At 35.3% G+C, this 23,533-nt stretch overlaps 1 protein-coding gene across 1 annotated transcript in view; it reads right to left on the bottom strand.

The window, feature by feature from the left end:
• Window positions 1-12,588: 12,588 nt before the first annotated feature.
• LOC138337840 (uncharacterized) overlaps window positions 12,589-23,533 on the bottom strand; it is a 32,116-nt gene continuing 21,171 nt past the window's right edge. Inside the window, exons 3-4 of the mRNA XM_069288274.1 lie at window positions 12,748-12,820; window positions 12,589-12,696 (exon numbers count right to left, since the gene is read on the bottom strand). Coding sequence (XP_069144375.1) covers window positions 12,589-12,696; window positions 12,748-12,820 — 181 coding nt within the window. The remainder of the gene's footprint in view (window positions 12,697-12,747; window positions 12,821-23,533) is intronic.

Below are 23,533 nucleotides of genomic sequence, written 5' to 3'. Positions count from 1 at the left end.
ATAAACTTATTTTACCAGATAGTTATAATTTCATGGAATGCAAAATGCAAGGAACCAATGAAATTCAATTTTAACAAGACTCCTAAACACAATGGAACATGCAACATGCTTCTATGACTTTCTATCTCTCAAGCTTATATTGAATAAAAGAGAAGAGACAACAAATCACAACTCCACTACTCACCATACTCCCACTCTTATAAGGAACCCATCATTACACAAGAGAGAAATCTGTAACTTACCGGCATCATCATCATCTGTCTTTGTTCCCTTGGCTAGGAGAGCATACAAAAGATTCCTCTTTGGAGCACCACCTTCCGCCACCCTTGGAGGATCTTGCTTAGCTTCTCTCCCTCTAGATGCAACATTAGGACAATCCCTCACTTATGACCATCCTTACAACCACCAATGCAATTACCGGTACACTACCAAAAAATGTACATACGGCGACATTAATTTGGTGATATTTGAAACAAATGTCGGAAAATAAAGAATTTTACGATATTTAGGAACAAAATGTGATAAAAACAATGATATTTGATGTCAAATATCGAAAAAATAATAACATTTGGTCAAAAATGACACTATGATAGGACATTTATTATAAAATATTGTTGTTTTTAGCGACATTTAGCAAAAATGTCATTTAAATGATGACATTTGCTATAAATATCGAATATAATATGACATTTACTACAAAATATCATTGAGTTTAGTGACATTTAAAAAATATCTTTTAAATAGTGACATTGAATATAAATGTCGAATATATTATGACATTTACTAACAAATGTCATTGATTTTGGTGACTTTTAAAAAAATGTCACTGAAATAGTGACATTTTTTGTAAAATGTCATTGATTTTAGCGACTTTTAGTAGAATTGTCGCTAAATAGCGACATCTCATACAAATATCATTTATATTTTGACATTTATTGTAAAATATCACGATTTTAGTCACATTAAGAAAAATTATTGCTTAAATAGTGACATTTAATTTAAATATCGAACATATTATGACATTTACTAACAAATGTCTTTGATTTTAGTGACATTTAGAAAAATATGTCAGTAAAATAGTTACATTTATTGTAAAATGTTGTTGATTTTAGCAAATTTTACAAAAGTTTTTCTAAAATAGCAATATTTCATACAAATGTTGAATATATTATGACATTTATTGCGATATATCATTGATTCGATCGAATATATAGTGAAAATGTACTCAAACAGGTATATTTTTATACAAACATCGAATATATTATGTCATATGATGAAAAATGTCATTGTTTTTTATGAAATATGATGAAAAATATTGTTAAACGACTACACCATTTTATGCCTACAACCACCCTAGAAAATTTGACCCAAACTAATTAAAAGTATGGCCTTTGATAAAAAGGCCCCACTTTTTGACTTGAAGCCACACTTTACCAGGGGTGGCCGAAAGAAGCATAACGCACGATTTTAAAGTATTGTATTCTCTATCTTATGTATGACAACGCTTTGAAGTGTAGTTCTTGCCCATGTGCATAAAACAATTTACAGTCCTTTGTATCACGGACTTAGAGTTTTCGCTAAAGCTCTGTGCAGCACTTGACAACTTACTCACAATTTTTTGAAGATCTCGTAAGCTCAAGTAAGCCTTTATTACTAAGATTGCAAAAAGAATGCAATGAATGACTTAGAAATATTTGAGAAGTTTGGAAGAAGGCTTGTATTGATTGGAAGAAAGATTTACAACTTGAGTGATGATTTACAAAGGAGTGGCACCTCTATTTATACTAACACCTAGGGGGGAAAGTGCAATTTATAATTACTTTACAAGTCCCTAAATTATTTACACTTTGGTCCCTTTCTAGAATTATCTACACTTTCTAGGGAATTCTAAAGCTTTCCTAGAAAATATCTAGTCCTTCTTCTAGAACTCTCCAAAGGATTCTTGAAATATCTAAGGGCTTCTAGAGTTTTCTATAAACCTCTCCAAAACTTTAGGCTCTTCCTCCCCTATACAGATGTAAAATTTTATTGAGAATTGGCGGGACATGACACTCTCCCCCACGTATTGATGCGATGATCGTCTATTTTTATTTTAATAAGTTTTGTCACATTTTTTTTGAAAGAAGTAGTGGAACCTAAACCAAAGCTTTAATAGATGTGTTTTACACTTATTGTTAGTTCTGTTACCATATATCATATAGAATTGATCACATTGACTTCTTAAGTTAAGTCGGCACTTGGAAAAACCAAATAAGATAATCAATAAGTCAAATAAGAGATTGTTATAAGCTAAATCGAGAGATTGGGGGATTGATTCATACCTCATCTCCGCAGCTTCCTATTCTTCGATCTTCCATGGAAGCGCAACCAAACTTTTTGCATTTTAAGAAACCTAAGAATATTAAAAATTCGAGGTTACATTATATATAAGAGAATATAATCTTAAGATGTCAACTTATAGGTACACACAAGACCATTACTATCTTTTCTAGTCTCTATTTAATGAGAAAATATTTGGTTTGTTTAGGTTTGCTAATTTTGACAGTTCAAAGTGAAAAAGAACTGCAAAAAATTCAAAATTACCTATACAATGTCAAGGTTCAATAAAGTCTTCTAAGGAACCAAGCAACCGTCATAACATTTGAAATACTACAAGTTCATGTTACCACTAAGTAAATCAAAAGATAAATTATAGGTGTTTCTAACCTAGTCATGGCACCACTACAAAAAGTTACAAATCTTGCTTAAGACCAACCTTCAAATGTGTCATTTGGTGGCCAGCAATCTTAACATTCTTAAAATTGGAAAATAGTGTTTAACTGTAACAACCCGAAAGTACCCCCTAGAAAAGGGAGCACCCATAGGTCGAAAATAATTGCGTACTTAACTTTTTGATGGTCTTGTACAAGCCTTCGCTATCATTTATTACATAATACATGAAACGTAGTGCGGAATTAAAGCATGAATAAATTAATAAAGAAAACATCTTTCATAAAAGCAAAGGATTGATCTCGTCTTCACAAGCAAACTTGAGACACGACATTAAAATCTCGGGGACACGTCCCTTTACATTAAATGAAAATACATAATAAGTCTTAATGATAGAAACTAAGAAATAGAACTGTGTCCTCGAATATAAGAGGACATACTTAGTCTTGAGAGTATAGATTCCCAAGTATTGCCTTCTAAATCTTCCTTGCCTCCAACCTGTACTTATAGATTATAGAAAAGTATGGGGTTTGTATAAAACAATGTACTAAGTATGGCATATGCAAAAACATGCGAAAAGAGTCATTTTAGTAAAATAAGCTTTCACGCCAAATAAGTAAAACCTTCATGAATATTGAATTAAAATAGTATGAGAATCATCATCAAGCAAATAATAAATGAGTTCCATAATTTAAGCACCAGGACTCAGTTTCCTTTGATGTTTCCCTAACCCAATTATCCTAAGACTCCCTAAGGTAAGACAAGAAGGGACCACCCATACACCACCTTCGAGACACACCAAAGCGATCCTTATACTACCAACCATAGGCGAACCTCGTTTGGGAAACAAATCCATTTGAAAGACATTCATACATTAAGGACTGAATGTAAGTACCCTTCTCCAATTAGACTTGTAAGTTACAGTAAGTGCAATGTGACAGTAGCATCCCATACTACTACTCCCACTTAGTGCTCCTTGAGGATTTCTTTGGATTAAGCACTCTACATTAGGCATTCATAACTTCATTACATAAAACTTAACTTTAACTTGCTTCATTAATATTAGACCTTAAGTCATATAACTCCATTCATAACACATGATAGAACACACCAACACTTCCCTTTAAGAAGGTCTACTTAGTGCAATGGATAGATAGTGTCTCATACCACCACTTACCTTAAGTAGTACGTTTTTTTAGGAGACTTAGTTCATACACTTCATATAAAACCCAAGAAGACTCCCCTTTTAGAAGGTCTACCTAGTGCAATAGATAGATAGCGTCCCATACCACCACCTACCCCAAGTAGTACATTCTTTTAGGAGACTTAGTTTATTCATTCTTTTGTGGGGGAATAGCTTTAACTGACATAGACAATGAGAGCTAGACATGAAATCCTGATACTATCCTTATGGGATGAGGATCCTACTTGCCTATGGGAGGGTCTTTCTCTTAGCTTTTACATGTTTTTTCCAATAGCTACACCTATGCGGGCGCATTGTTAAGGGATAAGGATATTGCTACTAAGTAACTCACTCTCTACTCACGAGGAGTACTCATATCAAGAGGTATATTGGTTACAACATTTTTACACACAATGTGCACCCACCCCTTCTTCAAATCCTCTTGGTGCTAAGCATAAATCCCCCATGGAGTATTAAACATTCATTACTTTAGGTCAAGCGATAGCTAATTAGCACCATACTGCAACTCACGAAGGGTACTTATCCTTAAAGGTCAAATTGGAAAACCACATTTCAACTCACATTGGGTATTTGATCTCCAACCTATCTTAGAATGTCCTTGGGAATAGTGAGGTTGCTACCAAACACTTCATATCAACTCACAATGAGTGTTCACCCCAAAACTCCCCTTTTAATTCACATTCTTGAACTTCATTCATTCAATGTTTGAGTGTCTGTGTACATGTGAGCATACCTTTCACATAAATCATCTTTTTCATAACATTAGCATTCTAAACATGCTTACATCTTCATTCATCATATTACACACTTTGACATGCTTCACATATTCATAAGGTTGCTTTAGATATTATCTCTAGCATACTTCACATAACAAGCTTAATAAAGCATATCAAAGAGAAGGAAACCCACTGATTTTGATGAAGAAACACGTCCATCACCAGCCCTCCAAGCTTCTATGGAGTTTTAGGGCAGTCTTTCTTAAGAGAAGGTTTTGGGTTTTAGGAAATGAAGTCTATAATTAGGTCTTGGTGTTTGAACATTCTTAATATACCTAAAAGACCCTAAAAATGTCATCCTAGGTTCATAAAAGACTTGGGGTGAATTTACCAAACACCCCAAGTCAAAACAAAATTTTGACAGCTTTTGGCAGGCCAAACCACACCAACTCACTAACGGGTCGTTTCCCTATCGACGCCTCTTTGATGGGGTTCGTCGATTGGGGCTTAGTCTCTTACTTGTGCAGGCCTTGTCTAGCCTTGCAGGGCCGTCATTAGTCACTGCATTGAAGCCTCCTGCCAAATGGACGGGGTCCTGTTCTAGGGCCCCTCATGGGTCCTAGGTGGGGTCGTACCCATATGTTAAACCCCTATACATAGTCGTCTAGGTCTTAAGAACATCCTATATCAATTTTGATTAAAACGAACACGTAGAACGAACTAAAATACATGAATACACACTAGCACTTTCAATGGCACACCTTCCGAATGTCATGGAGGTTTGACCTCCAAACTTCACCAAAATTCACACACTGCCTAAGAACATCATTATAACTTATTTTAACACAAAATAACTCAATAAACATTTATGAAGCTCTAGTTCACCTTAGTTTATTTTAGGATATTACAATCTAACTCAGCAAATTGATGTTATATATCAACTTCGGCAATATATCCTATCTCAAGCTGAAAGGGGATAGTAAAACTCAACTTTGATGTGTATGTGAGCGACTCTAAATGATGTGAGGTTCGCTAAAGGCTGGCTATTCTATACATACACACTTTCCTTTTTTACATGCATTTATAGAGTTAAGACATTTGCATTGCAATTCTTGAAGTATCACTCCTTCAAGTACTCATGTTTCTTCATGAACACGATCTATGCAAATCGTTGTCGAATTATTAGCTCGGTTACATATCTCAAGTTTTAAATATAGTCCAAAATAAGGTTTCTAATATTTTAGAATGGATGGAGACCTTAAAGTCATGAACTATCTCTATATGTATAGTTGACTAATCCAAAAAGAAAAATATCAAGGAAACTTTCATTCCCTCCCCCACAATTAAAAATATAAGTGTATATTATGTAGTATTAAATAAGTTGCTTGTAAAATTGTTAAATATCATAAGATCAACATCCAATTTTAAGTATTTAGATTTCTTTACACATCGATGGATATAAAGATCAATTCTCACCTCTATGCAACCTAAGAAGCATAAAAGAGAAAGAGAAGGAGTTAAATAAGAACATTATACCAATATCATAATACATGAATCATCAATGTTCAATTGAGGAAAACAAATCAGCCTGGTTATAGTGTACTTATGCTATTATCAACAATAATATTTATTATATTAGGAAAATATGAAAAGAACATAAAGATTTGTTCTGTTGATTGACCTTACCTTTTGCCTCTTGGGTTTTTTTCTTCAAAATTTCTACTCAATTCTTTGATAGTATTGTGCTGAATTTGGAAGCAAAGAGTAGAAGAGGACTTCTATAGATATCGGGATTCAGGAGGGGTGGAAGGCCGAATAAGAGATGAAGTATAATCCAGAAGTAGGAAGACATAAAAAATACAAAACTACCTTCACTTTTTTATTTTAATATCAAAATTAGAAGTTTGTCTACTTTTATTGCATAATGTACAATTAAGTTAAGTTGTGGTCATCCTAACCTTTCATTTTTCTATATAATAGATAGAAAAAATAAAATAAATGGGGCAAAAATTTATTGGAGGGAACTTGTTATTTTAACTTATTTTTTAATGAGTATGATGGGCATGTTTGGTCATAAATTTTCCAAGTAAAATTGTTGAGATTAATTTTTATTGTTTGTTTGGTTGGTCATATTCAAACTAGGGAAACTTTCACATATAGACACTTAAAAATAATTAATTACTCTCCTTAGCTATAGTTTGATAATTACAATTTGTAGCTACATGTTATATGGATGAGAGCGGCGAGCGAGACTGGGAGAGAGAGGAGAGAGGCGAGAGAGAAGGGGAAAAGAGTGGGAGAAAGATGAATTATATATGTATATTGGTTAGATAATAGTATATTATACATATGTATTTGTATATATGGTAAGAGAGATTGGGAGAGGGAGGAGAGAGGCGAGCGAGACTGGTAGAGAGAGGAGAAAGGCAAGCGAGAGAGGACAGACAGTAGGAGAGAGGTGAATTTTATATGTATATAATTGTATATAACTATATATTATACATATACGTTTGTATAAATTACAAGCGGGATTGGGAGAGAGAGGAGAGAGCCGAGCGAGATTAAGAGAGGGAGGAGAGAGGCGAGAGATAGAGGGCAGAGAGTGGAAGAGAGGTGAATTTAATACTTATGTAGGTTAAAAATTGTATTTTATACATATGTATTTGTATATTCTGGCGAATTATACATATACAAACATGACTAAATATACAAATTCATAGTCAACCCGCGTAATAAATGTAGAATTATAGCAAACTATAGTTATGATTAGTAATTAAACACTATACATTGCTTAGCCGCGTAATTTTCCCTTCAAACTATTGTTCATTGACTAATTTTTAAGGATAACTTGTTTGTTTACAAAGTACCCTCACCCTCATATTTACGTTTTTTTTACATTTTCTTTGCAAGCATTAATTATTTATTCTTAAAAATAAAATTTCCATCTTATTTAGCTTAAATGTTTTTTTGTTTGTGCATTTTCATGATTGCATCGTATGGTTTAAAAATTAAACTTTCATCTTATATAGCTTAAAAATTAATTTTTTATCTTATTTAGCTTAAAAATAAAATGTTAATCTTATGTAGCTCACTAAGGTACCCATTACCTCCAATATTGGTGAAACATAGATCTAAAAAATAACAATTCAAAATATTTACATGAAGCAAAATAATTTTAAAAGATGGTTTAAAAATTGTCAAATGACTTCTTTTGAAAATGCAAATCAATTGTTTGGTTATGCGTGTTCAAAAATATTGCTCTGTTTTTTCTTAATTATATTTAAACATAATAATAAAAATTCAATTTTTTTTTTTGCATTTTCTTTCCAAGCATTAGTTATTCATTTTTAAAATAAAATTTTCATCTTATTTATCTTAAATATTTTTGTGTGATGTGCATTTCCATGATTGCGTTGTATATTTTAAAATTTAAACTTTCATCTTATTTAACTTAAAAATTAAATTTTCATCTTATTTAGCTTAAAAATAAGTCCATCTTATTTAGCCTAAAGTAAAACTTTTATCTTATTTATGTTTAAAAATGTAACTACCGTCTTATTTAGTTTAAAAATAAAACATTCATCTTATTTAGCTCAAAATAAAACTTTCATTTTAATAAAATAAAAGAAAATTTATTATTAAAGTTATCGACATTTTAATTATAGATAAAATACAATTTCTAAGTGAGTAATAAACTATTTAATAAAAAATATGTAACTTAGTAGTCAAGTGAACATTTTAAGAGAAATGAAAATATGAAGAAATATAATCACACAAATAAATTCAACTTATAATATATTCATAAATAAAAATTGTACTTATAAAATATAAATTTTAATAGAAAAACAATATTTATCATAAAAACGACAAATAATTAAGGTTGTAGAGGCGAGTCGTCCAATAGAGTCTTTTAATGGGTAAAGGCAACAAACAGGTCATGACCCAACCCAATTCAGATTTGCTTAGTAAAGTCAGGTAATGAGTTATAGAACTGGTCAAAACTTAATCCAACCAAAATTTTATGATTTACTTATTTTATTGTTCTTTTTACAATATTTTAGTACTTGATAAAATTTTTTCTTTATAATGGCTATACATAGCATATCAATTTTAAAAAAAAGTTCTTTTAGAATATTTTCACTAGATTTTTGTTGATTTAATGTTTGTTACAACACACTAATTTTATTGGATTGAAATGAGTTCACCTAATAAATAAGCGGATCAATAACTCTTCAAAACTTAAACAACTTGGGCGAATGAGCTTAATTTAGTCAATCCTATAACTTTTGGCAAGTTATATTGCAATCAGTGTTAGGGTGGAAGTTTGAGATTTTTAAATTTCGTCTTCACTAACTCGAAATTGGCAGTTAAAAGATGATACCAAATATTAAAATTTTAAATTTCGTTTAGATATTTGGTATTTGATAAATTAACCTTCAATTTGTTATGATATTCGGTAATAAATAATTTGTTGTTGATTGTTAATACTATCACTCAAATTATATTTATTTTTCAATTTGGATGCACAATATAATAAAAGATAAACAAGTAAGGGCATCTCCAACTCTATCCTTTATTTTACTCTCCAAATATAGAGTTCTCTATTTCTTCAGACAATTAACTCTAACCTTATACTCTATTTTACTCTCTAAAAAGAATCTTATCTCTTTCCTCAATATTATATTATTATTCCTATTTCATTTTTATGTTCTTATTTCATAATATAAATCATTTCTTTTTCTTATTGCAAATAATTACCCTATAATCTATATAATCTAAGTATAATATAAATTTTGATCTTTTCAAAATTTTCGTTAAAATAAAATTATATTTTATTCGAAATTCTAAATAAAATAAAGTACAACAAATATTATGTATAATACATACTAACTATCAATTAAAAAAAGTGAAATCATTGATGAAATACAATTTCATAGTAAATAATGCATTGTCGTAAACTAAATTTTAAATTTTACCTAAATAATCAACTTTAAAAACTATTACATTGCTCCTATAATGCTCTGTTAATGCATTACAGAGCTCAAAATGAGTAACTTTTTGCCCATATCTTTTTTATGTGTAGTTAAAAGTTGTCTAAACCAACAACTTTATCTTGTATTCAATCATTTGTGTACTAATTTAATTCTCCCATTCCATTTTGAACTTTCATACTCATTAAAAAATGTATTAATAATTTATCACTATAACAGAAAAGTAAATTGTTTGAATTGTCATATAGATTTTGTTTATTCTTCATAGTGAAAAATAATTATAATTTAAATTTAAATACTTAAAGTGACAATTTTATAAAAAAATTGAAAAAAGTTGTTAATTCAGGATGAAAATGTATTGTATGCTATCAACTATATTTTTTTTAGATGTTATATTGTCACGACCCAACCCGATGGGCCGTGACTAGTGCCCGTTTTTGACACCCACATACAAACCTGCTAAGTATAACCAACTGAAACTAAGACAATATGAAATTTAATCAATTCAAGCCAACCCCAACATCATATATATTAAAGAGGACCTGTCTCATAAGGAGTCATAACCATTCAACTGTAACAACATAGGCGAGCCGACATGGCCGCCACTATCCAAAGCATAATAACATACGTATGCCGACAAGGCTGACACTACACAATACACAATGATGTATGCAGCCGACAAGGTTGCCCCTGTACAAGCGGACATCCCAAACAAACCATGTCCAGACCATTATCCAAAAGTTATATATACAACCCACATAATATCCACAAACCTCTAAGAGTACAGCAGTGAAACTCGACTCGACAGGGTCCCGCCATATCCATAGACGAGCAAAAGACTACACAAAAAGTTATGTATCAAAACGACTGGGCTCCGGAACAATGGAGCTCTCCCAATCAGCAGAGTATATATCCTAGGCGGGAGGATCACCGAACTGTGCGTCTACACCTGCGGGCATGAAAGGCAGCCCCCCGAGGAAAGGGGGGTCAGTACGGACAATGTACTGAGTATGTAAAGCATAAGGTAAAGATGACAGGATACCAATATGGCAAGTCGAAACAAAATATCGCTACACATGTACCCTTTTAAGTGAAAATCATGCATATCTTTTAACATATAAGGTGCCCAGTAGGTGCCCAGTAGGTCTCATTCTATAAGAAGGTATAGATATAGGTTTGGTATCTGGCAGTACATCTATAGTAAACTCTATCTCTCATTCTGGAGGAACGCCTGGAAGTTTCTCGGGGAATACATCGAGAAAATTCATTAACTACTGGGAATGATTAAAGAGTCAGTGCCTCTGCCTTTATGTCATGCACCCGAATCAGATGGTAAATATAGCCTTTTCTAACCATCTTCCCGGCCTTAAGGTATGAAATGAACTTACCTTTCGGCGATACTGTACTCCCTTTCCACTTTATAATCGGTTCCCCTGGAAATTGAAATCGAACTATCTTTCCTCTATAATCAACATTAGCATAACAAGCAGCCAACCAATCCATGCCCATGATAATATCAAAATCAATCATATTTAACTCTATTAGACTTGCTACGGTACGATGACTATATATAACTATTGAACAATTCTTATATACTCGCGTAGCTATGACAAATTCTTCTACAGGTGTAGCTACATCAAATGGTTCTATCAACTCAGACTCTATTCCCATCCTACTAGCAACAAAGGGAGATATATTAAGGTGGAACCTGGGTCTTCCAATGCATACACACTTCAGGAGAATAGTGATAATATACCTATGATCACATTAGGTGACGCCTCCTGTTCCTGCCTATTAGTCAAAGCATATATACGGTTCAAGGGACCGCTAGAACTGGAAGCTCCACCACGTCCTCTACCACGGCCTTCTGGCGCCTGAATACCCTGCCCCGTAGGGCACATAGCAACAGAAGAAGATGAACCAGCAACGGACCCAGTAGGTTGTGCCATACCACCTGCACTACCTCTAAGGTGACACTCCCTCATAGTATGGCCCTGACGGCCACAAGAAAATCACGCACCTGTAGCCCAATGACATTCCCCAGGATTGGACCTACCATAGCGAGAACACCGAGGCAAAGGTGGCCTTGACTGGCTCAAACCCCTGCCCATCAGTGACCCTGACGCCCTAGAGCTCTAACCAGCTTCCGAATATACCATACGATCGAAACCCCTACCCATAAAATGTGGGGTTGCACTCTGTGCTGGCTGGAAGAAAATCTAACATGCTGCTGAGACTGCCCGCTTCGAAACTCGTCAGGATAACCTGCTGATCTAGACCTCTTATGCTGGCCTCTATTATAATCTCTATCTGGCAGACGTCCCCGGTGCCGATCATCTACCCCCTGTGCATATGCCTGCACCCGAGCAATGTCCATACCTGGCTGAAGAGTCACTGCCATACAACCGTCAATCAGATAAGATCCAATCCCATCACATAACGATATACCCTATTTGCCATATCAGCCACAATAGTAGGCGCATGCCTAGCCAATGAATCAAACTCGAGGCTATACTCTCGAACGCTCCTGCCATTTTGCTTCAAACGCAAGAATCTATCGGCTCTAGCTCGCTTCATCTCTATAGGCAGGAAATTGCCCTGGAAAGCCTCCACAAATTCATTCAGCCCATACCGCTGGAGGAGCACCCTCACCGCTAGATAACTCCCAAGACTCATACCAATTAATAGCTACATCCCGTAAACGATACGTAACCAACTCAACAGACTCGGTCTCCGAAGCCTTGATTATCCTCAATGTACGTTGCATCTGACGAATAAACTCTTGCGGGTCATCCTGGGACCTTGACCCAAAGAACTCTGGAGGACTACAACTTAAGAAGTCACGAGCCCTTAAGCTATCAGATATGTCCACATGATCAACTTCTAGTCCATGCCTGTGATCCAAACCTGCTACTAATCTAGTCAGCAACTGAACCGCATCTCTCATGGGGCTATCCTCCGCCCCTGACTAAGGAGATGGAGGTTCAGGTGCTGGGGCCTCGGGGGCTGGTCGTGTCCCCCGAACTGGAGCAGCTGCTGCTCTAAGCTCCTTTGGCGGTGGTGGTGTAGCACAGCTCTACGATTGGAGCATAATACCAGGCATAGACTGTACACGGGCCCTAGTAACTCTCCGGGTCTGGCTATTACCTTCTGCTACTGATTTGCCCTTCTGGGGGCTGTCGCTTTCTTTAGAGGCATAGCTGAAAACACACAGATTCGTTAGAGAGGGATTATCCTGTTAATATAGCTCTATCGCATAATCTAGAATAAAAAGAAAGGATGACATCCTAAATGTCCTGTAGCTTCCTGTTTATAGATGTGGTGCACAACACACTGATAAACAACACTCTACTAGACACGGTCTGTAGACACTTTCGAGGAAGAACCGCTCTGATACCTCTCCTTGTCACGACCCAACCCGATGGGCCGTGACTAATGCCCCTTTTGGACACCCACATAGAAACGTGCTAAGTATAACCAACTGAAACTAAGACAATATGGAATTTAATCAAATCAAGCCAACCCCAATGTCATATACATATAAAGAGGACATGTCTCATAAGGAGTCATAACCATTCAACCGTAACAACATACGCGAGCTAACAAGGCCGCCATTATCCAAAGCATAATAACATACGTAAGCCAACAAGGCTGCCACTACACAATACACAATGATGTACGCAGCCGACAAGGCTGCCCCTGTACAAGCGGTCATTCCAAACAAACCATGTCCATACCATTATCCAAAACATTTATATATAACCCACATAATGTCCACAGACCTATAAGAGTATAGTAGTGAAACTCGACGGGACAATGCCCCGCCATACCCAAAGACGAGCAAAAGACTACACAAAAAGTTATGTACCAAAACGACTGGGATCCGGAATAGTGGAGCTCTCCTAATCAGCAGAGTATATATCCTAGGCGGGAGGATCATCGAACTGTGCATCTACACTTGCGGGCATGAATCTCTACTGAGTATGTAAAGCATAAGGTAAAGATGATAGGATACCAATATGGCATGTCAAAACAAAATATCGCTACACATGTACCCTTTTAAGTGAAAATCATGCATATCTTTAACATATAAGGTGCCAGCTTCCGTAGTAAGGGGCTCGGTAAAATACTCATCACGTCATCTCTGTCATCATCATCATCATAACCAACCTCGTCACCAATCATATATATAATATACATACACGGCCCTCTAGTGAGGGACTTGGTGACATATGCAAGAAACTCCGCACGAACATCACCCGGCCCGGGACTCGGTGAAATGATAAATGACTCTATGCACGAGCAGAATATTATGAGCAACCATATGCAATTAAAATCATTTCTTATAACTCAATAAAACAATCAACGTGAACCAGCAAGGAGTATTACCAAAGATTAACGTTTTATCAAGATTATGAACCTTTAATACGATATGGAAACGTAAAATCTCAATGACTCTAAGAAGCACTAACATAGATATGAGAAATCATCATAGCCTTAGACATATCCAATATATAGGGGAATAATTGTGGAAGCAAGAATATACTTCACCTAGACGCTCTAGAGGTAAGTATCAAACCTGTTCGTCATTCGCTTATTTTTAAAAGTCATGCCAAACAAAGAAAGAAGGGACAACGTTACATACCATATAGTCGAGCCGCACGCCCAATATTTACTGCTCAAGCTATTAATCTATAACAAGCAACAATCGTGCCGCAATTAGATAAACGTCGCGCTTTACTATCTTGTAAGCTAGCTAATAATCTAACGAAAATCCGGCAGCACTTCCCTTATTTTCCTTACTTCGTCCCAATCCGACAACAACCCAAATTATCCACAGCAATACCAATAACACATATAACCCAACGAATCATATTAAACAGCCCCCCTCCCCAAAACAGTTCCGTCTCGGCAACCATAGCATTGAAGCAACGACACACTGAGGGATAACTCATTTTATAATTCGCAACACATCTACCTTATCGTATTCATCCTTTGGAGTATATATTCATAATCACATTTAACATATACATAACGCCAAAACAGAATTTTCCCGCAGTTTGCTTTAGTCAAAACAGCCCAAGCACCAACACGACACCACTAATAATTCGATTATGGTTTCCGTTCATACTTAGCACATTCAATAACTAAAACAAACTTCCTAAGCTACTGGTCAGGCCCCCTTCTTAATATTAGCGGATAATTAACAAGGTATTCTAAAGATTTAACACACCAAGCAAGGAGATTACTAACCAAATTATTTGCAGCTGCTGGCCAATAGTTGCAGGATTGGTTTCTCCATTTCCGTGGCTGCCTAAGCCAAGTGGTGAAGAAGATGATATGCAGCAATGCATTTCACCACTTTATTTAGTATGGAGTGGATTTCTCCACCTCATTTATAATATGAAGTGGAGGAAGCCCCCCCTCTACACGTGTCCACTAAGGCCAGCTCCCAATCTGATCCCTTTTTAATTTTTGCCTTGAGTGGTGGGGCCCACTGGATTAAATTAATCCTAATCAGCCACTAATTATGAGTGGTGGGGCCCACTGGATTAAATAAATCCTAATCAGTCACTAATTAATCTCTCACTTAAAGTTAATGACACTTACATTAGCCAAATCATACTTAATATCACATTTGGAATTAACATCCTTTCCTAATATTTCTTTAATCACTTGAAACTTAAATTAAAATCTAATTCCCCGGACTTACGTCTACTAGATCATGATGCGCACTACGTATAAAAAAAATACGAGGCATAACATATATTGCTTAGAAAATAATTCAAAAATTAAAGACTTAATTAATGATATCATATTATATAAAAAATACTAAAAAATTTTAAATTTCATATGTAAAGTGACAATTTTAAAAAAAAATAAAATAAAAAAATTATTATTTCAGATAAAAATAGTAACTTGTCAATAATGTGTTTTTAGATGTTATATTATATTAGAAATGAATTACAAATAATAAAGACTTATTTGAGTAATGGTGAGTAGTGGATTGATTTATAAATTATACTAATAAGTAAAATTATAACAAATAGTTGAGTGCCATCTATTTAAAAAAATATTTAATAGTTTAAATATAAAACCATTAAATAAGTGGTCAATTTTGAAACAAAAGGTTGATGACAATGGTATTTTGGACCCAATAGGTGGGTGAGAAGGGTATTTTTGAGCCAATAGGTGGATGGAGGGTAATTTCGTACCATTTTCAATACTTTGAGGCTATTTTAGGCCCTTTTCTGTCTTTAATATAACAAAAGTGTGCCCAAACAATTCTAACAATTTTTTTTACTTAAAATAATTGTATTCTACGTGTATCTAATTTCCCCCAATTCCTAAATGGCAAAACTCAAAAGTAACTACGCCTATTTTCCAAGAACTTCTGAAAGGAAAAATTACTAGTAACACATATTATTCCCAAATCAAAGAGCAACAACGATAAAAGGGTTTCTTTGCCAAAAAGCCTCATAAGATTCCATCGGAAGAAATTGTTGTAGCGTTCTACCTTGCTTTGGTACCTCCGTGGATCCACGTAGTGTTCTTGTACTTCCTTACAAGTTGAAAGGCAAAAATTTCTTCACTTTCTTAAATCTTTTAACTCTGAACTTGATTGTATATACTAGGTATGATTACTCCTTGAACTAGATTTATGGATACCGTGGAAAAGGGTACTTGTTGATGTTGGAAGAAATAATGAAAAACACCGCAACAAGATTGTATCCTCTGTTCATTTGAATCATGACCCATCATGGACTATTCAAAAGGTTTGGTTTGATACTTAGGTAGATTATGTGACCCTTTTACATAACTGATTTTTTTTGTTTTGGGTATTTTTGTATTTGATGTTTTCAAATTTTTAGGTTGTGGAGGATAAATCCCAAAACATGACTAGTATGTCTTCTTAATCACGATTTTTAGCATTATTGTGCTATTGAAGGTATACAATCTCTTTAATAGTTGTTCCAAAACTGCTCTCTTTATTTCAAAAATTAATTTAATATTCTAAATATCTTAAGCTTTGTGATTTTTGCCGTGAAAAGCGAGTGTTGTACAGAAAATTCTAGAAAAATAGGTGTTGATTGTCATAAAGGTTAAGAACACAAACAAATATTTATTAGCATTTAAGGCAAGCGACAGCTGAAGATTTATACCGTCAACAGACAGTAATGATGTTTTCCCTTATTTTGTTAATAAAATGTTGATTTGGAGAGGCAGTATAAGCTTATCATAAAAAGCACAACATGGACGATAGATTTGTTGCTCTTTAGGTATCTCCACTACATGACTAGTTTCTCTCTTTCTGTAAAAACTAAATGTATGTATAGGTTGGCTAGTTCACAAATTCTGTTTGCATAGTTGTAGTCTCCCACATAAAGGAAGTTATTTTTTACTGTACAAGCAAAATAAATAAAGAAATAAACTTCAAGGCCCTATTAACTAACATAATTATCAACAAAGGCATCAAAGATGGTTGGAACTTCGTTAGAGATGAATTTCATCCACCCTCTCACTTCGTTCGAGCTGAAATATATCCACCCTCTCACTTTGTTCGAGCTGAATTACATCCACCCTTGAACAAAGGACATAACCACCAAACATGACAAGCCCTTGGTGCAGTGTCTGCTGCAAAAAAGATTGATGATGCTTACCCATCCTCAACACATCCTTGCTCTTCACATTCAACAAACTCAAAGCTCTCGGGTGTTCATAAAATAATACCTTCTCATAATAGTGTAAGTATATGACTGAACCCCTCTCTTCCCCTTCCGATTTATTGGTAGCTCTTACTGTACTGCATAAGTTTAAATGTAAGTGAATCAATATGGTTTAACACCATCTGCCTTGTTGTTTTGAAGTGACCAAGTAATTCGAAGCAAAAGGCTATCTCTTTTTGAATATTAACAGGCAAAGTAATCCAAATAATAAGAAGTTACTTCTTGTAACAATAGTTATTCTATAGTATTGAGTAATTATCTAAATTGGTGAGACGTAATAGGAGCATTGAGTCAATAGTTATGATCTTAGAGGCCTTTTTGTTTCCTTCTTTGTCCATACATGCAAGTACTTTAGACATAGAGGGAGGATTTTGGGATATAGGAGTTGGTAACACATAATCTTCACTTAGGTTGGCCTTTTTTTTACCAGCCGATGCCTTATCATGCCTGGAAATTTTATTACTCATAATTTTATATTGATGGTTCAATAAGATAAGTATAAAAGTAATGAGTAATTAAATTTTCACCTGTATGACTGTGACTTTTCTTGGAATTGTCCTGATCCATCCCTTCTTGTGGTGTCTTAGGTCTCTCCTCATTGTTTTTTGGTAAGTGTAATTATATTACTCATAATTTTATATTGATGGTCTCTCCTATGTTCTACGGGTCAAGGAAACATGAAGACCCTCAAGATTTCCTAGATGAGGTCTATAAGATCTTATTTGCTATCGGTGTGACTATGGGTGAAAAGGCCGAGTTGGTCGCCTATCAACTCAAAGATGTGGTGCAAACTTGGTACACCAATAGAGATATAATAGGGTGCTAAGAGGTGGTCCGATGACTTGGGAAATCTTCAAGTGAGCTTTCCTTGATCGATTCTTTCCTAGAGAGTAGAGGGAAGCTAAGGTGGAAGAATTCATCAACCTTCATCAAGCAGGTATGAGTGTACTTGACTACTCTTTAAAGTTTACTAAATTGTCCAAGTATGCTCCATCCTTGGTGTCTAACCCAAGGGATGAGATGAGTCATTTCCTTACTGGAGTGTTCAATGACTTGGTGGAAGAATGTCGTTTGGCTTACTTCATGATAATATGAATATCTCTCGTTTAATGGTTCATGCTCAACAAGTGGAAGAAAGTAGGTTAAGGAGGAAAAATAGAGAGGCAAAGAGGGCCAAGTCTTTTAAAAGTGGATCTTCAAAGTCAAGATTGGAAATTCAAGGTAAGCCTAAATTCAAGACGAGTTTCTCCAATCAAGTTCCTCCCAAATTTCCAAGGCTCGTGATGATTGGGTGCCTAACCCTATGCCCCAAAAGGATAGAAGTGGAAAGTCACAAAGTGATAAACCAACTTGTTCCAAGTGTGGTAAGAAGCATTGGGGTAAGTATCTAGTTGTGATGGGAAATTGCTATAGTTGTTGAAAAGAGGGTCATAAAGTCAAGGATTGCCCTATTGTGAAGGGGCAAGACAAGAGTAGTGGTTAAGCTCAAGCATGTGCTTCTAATTTTGATACTCCATGAGATAATCACTTTTTTGCTCTCCTCTCTAGGGTTAAAGAAGTGAGTTCTCCTGATGTGGTGACATGTATATTAAAAGTCTTCTTTATAAATGTTTATACTTTACTTGATCCAGGTGCTACGTTGTCATTTGTTACTCCTTTGGTAGCTAGAAAGTTTTATGTTTTGCCCGATATCTTAAATGAATCTTTTATGGTGACTACCCCGGTTAGTGAGTTGGTGGTTGCAAAAATGGTATATAGAAATTGTCCTATAATGTTTCTCAATAGAGTTTCTCATGTTAAATTAGTAGAACTTAATATGGTTGATTTTGATGTCATTTTGGGGATGAATTGGTTGCATGCTTGTTTTGCTTCCATTTCTTGTAGGACAAGAGTTATCAAGTTTAACTTTCCTAATGAACCCATTTTAGAGTGGAAGAGGGAAATTTTATTCCTAGAGGTCGTATCATTTCTTGTCTAAAGGCGTGTTAGATGATTTCTAAAGGGTGTTTACACCATATTCTGAGAGTCAAAGATTTAGACTCCGAGGTTCCCCCCTACTGAGTTAGTCCCCATAGTGAAGGAATTTCAAGAGGTCTTTCCTAATGATCTTCGCGGAATTCCTCCCGAATGGGAAATTGACTTAAGTATTGACTTGCTACCAGATACAATTCCATTTGAATTCCTCCTTATTAGATGGTTCTGGCTGAATTAAAATAATTGAAGGCTCAACTAAAGGATTTACTAGACAAAGGCTTCACTCAACCTAGTATTTCCCCATGGGATGCTCCGGTTTTATTTGTGAAGAATAAGGATAGGTTTCTTAGGATGTGATTGAATACCAGCAACTCAATAAAGTGACCATTCAAAATAAATATCTTCTCCCTCGAATTGACGACTTGTTTGATCAACACCAAGGGGTAAGCTACTTTTCCAAAATTGACTTTATGTCAGGATATCACTAACTTAGGGTGTGAGATGAAGATATTAAAGCCTTTTAAACAAGATATTGTAACTATGAATTTAGGGTGATGTCTTTTGGATTGACTAATGTCCCGGCAGCATTTTTATGAACCTATGAATAGGGCATTTTGAAAATAACTAGATTCCTGTGTGATTGTTTTGACAATATATTGGTGTATTCAAAAAAATGACGGTGATCATATGGGTCATTTGGGAGTGGTGTTACAAGTCATGAAGAAACACAAACTATTTGCCAATTATAGAAAGTGTGAGTTTTGGTTAAGGTCAGTGGAGTTTCTTGGTCATTCATCGCTAGTGAGGGTGTGTGTAGATGTTGACCTAAATAAAACCGAGGTTGTTAAAAATTGGCCTAGACCTTTGGCTCCAATCCACATAAGAAGTTTCTTGGGTTTATCCGGGTACTACAGGAGGTTTGTGGATGGTTTTGCATCCATTGCATCCTTTGACTACATTAACACAAAAGAATGTGAAGTTTGAGTGGTCGGAGGCCTGTGAAAAAAGCTTCCAAACTTTGAATGATAGGTTTACCACCGCTCCGTGTTGACTTTACCAGAGTGTATTAAGGGTCTCGTGGTATATTGTGATGCATCCCGAGTGGGATTGGGTGGCATCTTTATGCAACACGGGAAGGTTATAGGATATGCTTCTAGGCAACTTAAAGTTCATGAGAAGAACTACCCAACTCATGATCTTGAATTAGCGGCCGTGGTATTTTCCTTGGAAATATGGAGGCAATACTTTTATGGTGTTCATGTTGATGTGTATACCGACCATAAGAGTCTTCAATATGAGTTTACCCAAAAGGACTTGAATCTTCGACAATGATGATGGTTAGAGTTGTTGAAAGAGTACAACATAAGTGTGTCTCTACCAATCTGACAAAATGTGGTTGCGGATGCTCTAAGTCGTATGACCATGGTTAGTATGTCTCATGTTGAGGAGATCAAGAAAGACCTAGTGAAGGATGTTAAGAGGTTTTCTCGTATGGGTGTCCAATTGGAAGATTCTCCTAATTGTGGTTTTACGGTTCATCATAACTCCGAATCTTCTTTGGTGGTTGAGGTAAAGTATAAGCAACGCCTTGATCAATCATTGATGGAGTTAAAGGAATTGGTTCTTTGTAAGCTTAATAAGTTTTTCTCCATAAGGGGGGATGGTGTTTTGAGGTACCAAGGGAGGTTGTGTGTGCCCAATGTGGATGATTTGAGAAATTCGGATCCTAGAGGAAGCTCATGGTTCTCTTTATTCGATTCATCCAGGATCTACTAAGATTTATCATGGCCTTAGAGAAGTATTTTGGTGGGATGACTTAAAAAGAGACATAGAGGAATTTGTTGCAAAATATCCGAATTGACAACAAGTGAAAGTTGAGCACCTAAAGCCGGGGGGTTTGCTTCAAGAAATACAAGTTCCTACTTGGAATTGAGAAGACATTAATATGGACTTCATAGTGGGCTTACCTCGATCACGAAGGAAAAATGACTCTATATGGGTGGTTGTGGATAGGTTGAGAAAATCCGCTCACTTTATCCACGTTAAATCTACTTATTCGACGGAAGAGTATGCCAGGATCAATATCAATGAGATCGTGAGACTTCATGGTATTCCTTTATCCATTATTCCGGATAGAGATGCTCAATTTACTTCTCGATTTTGGAGGTCGTTTCAAAAAGGGTTAGGTACGCAAGTGAAGTTAAGCACCACTTTTCATCCCCAAACAGTTGGTAAAGCGGAGTGTACTATTCAAACCCTTGAGGATATGCTTTGGTCTTGTGTAATTGATTTCAATTGAAGTTAGGATGAATAATTGTCGTTGGTTGAGTTCTCTTATAACAATAGTTACCATTAAACCATATCCATGGATCCTTTTGAAATCTTGTATGGTAGGAGATGTAGATCTCCGATTGGATGGTTTGAAGTTTGTGAGTCTTCACTCTTTGGTCCCAGAATAATTTATAAAACTTTGGAGAAAGTTCATACCATAAGTAACCAGTTGAAAACAGCCTATGGACGGCAAAAGTCTTATGTCGACATTAGGAGAAGAGAGTTAAGAGTTTGAAGAAGTTGATAAGGTGTACTTAAAAACTTCACCCATGAAAGGGGTGATGAGATTTGGCAAGAGAGGGAAGTTGAGTCCTCGTTATGTGGGTCCCTCTGAAAATTTTCAAAAGATTGGCAAGGTTGCATACGAGTTTACATTACCTAGGGAGTTAGCTTCGGTTCATCTAGTATTCCATGTATCCATGTTTAAGAAGTGCATTAATGACCCCGAGTCCATTCTGACTATTGATGGTCTAGGAGTGATGAGAACCTTTACTATGAAGAGGTTATGGTGGAAATACTTGATCGAAATGTGAAGAAGTTGAGGAACAAAGAGGTGGCTCCGTAAAGGTGTTATGGAGAAACCACCTAGCTGAAGGGGCAACATGAGAGGCCGAGGCCGACATGAAGTCCCGTTATCCTCATATCTTTTCTAATTAAGATTAGTTGTTCCTATGAATAATGAAAATAATGAGGTAATTAGTATTTGACTTGTTTTAAAAAAGGTATGCATGTTTATGGTGAAAAGGTGTTTCTAAAATGAGTCATCGTGAAAAATTTCCTTTTTGCTTGTTTGCACTTATATTGTGTATTTGGTATGTTGTTGACTTCTTGAAGTGATATTGAGCATGTTAATGTGTGTTGAAATGAACTTTGGCATAATGGACTCTTTATGTGTTGTTGAGCTCATGTTGTTGTTGAGAAGGAAATTCCTCATGTTGTGATGTTGAGATCTCATAAGTGGTAAGATGTTTTGAGTTTCTATGTGTAAATTCCATTTTGTTATTTGGATTTGAGTTTTAACTCTTGTTGATTATGTATGTTTTTGGTTGGACAGCTAGTATTGAGTCCATCTTTTCCCTTCAAAAGAGTTTAATTGTCACTTGGGGACGAATGTTCCTAAGGGGAGGATAATGTAACAATCTGAAAGTCCAAGACGTAATCTAGAGCCTCATATGTAGAACTACGGTTTTTAAAACTATTTTTAAGCCTAAAATAATGTTTGTAAGTCATTTAGGAAGTGTTAGAGTCAAGGAGTTAAGAAACGTCTAAGACGTCTGAGAACTAGTCTAATTGAACTAGTAAAACGTCCTTATATTTCGGAAAGGCTTGGAAGTGTTGTATGAGGTATAAAATTTGTAGATTTAAAATCAGTTTTCCCTCACATTCACTCACTCAAATCAAATCCCTATCAAAACCCAAAAGCTCTCACCTTTCTCTACTTTCTCTTCCTATTCAACCTCCATTAAAGGAACAAGAAAGATTGAAGAAGAAGACCAAATTCTCTAGGATTCACTTGAATTCATGGATTAAGATTCATTAAGGTATTGGTTATTCACTATTGATATTCCTTTCCCCGAGAGGTCCTTTCAAATTATATTTCTAAATCACCCTATTCCAAGGGTTTTCTTCGATAAATGGTTTTTATTCTAAACATAAATTTATTATTGATATGGTTTATAAGGTATAGATTGTTGAGTAATTAATGTTTATTAGGGGAATTTCATGTGGATCATGTCCCTTTTCCCCAATATCCCCAAATCTTAGATCTTGCTTATGGATTGATGGGAATTGAAGAATGTATTGATTGTTAGACTTGTTATATCTATTCTAATTCATTTATGGACTTCCTATGGTAATGTATTGTTTGGATTGGATCTACAT

This window comes from Solanum lycopersicum, chromosome 8 (genome assembly GCF_036512215.1).
Source record: "Solanum lycopersicum chromosome 8, SLM_r2.1".
In the NCBI taxonomy this organism is placed as follows: Eukaryota; Viridiplantae; Streptophyta; class Magnoliopsida; order Solanales; family Solanaceae; genus Solanum; species Solanum lycopersicum.
This window is presented reverse-complemented; position numbering and strand designations above follow the sequence as displayed.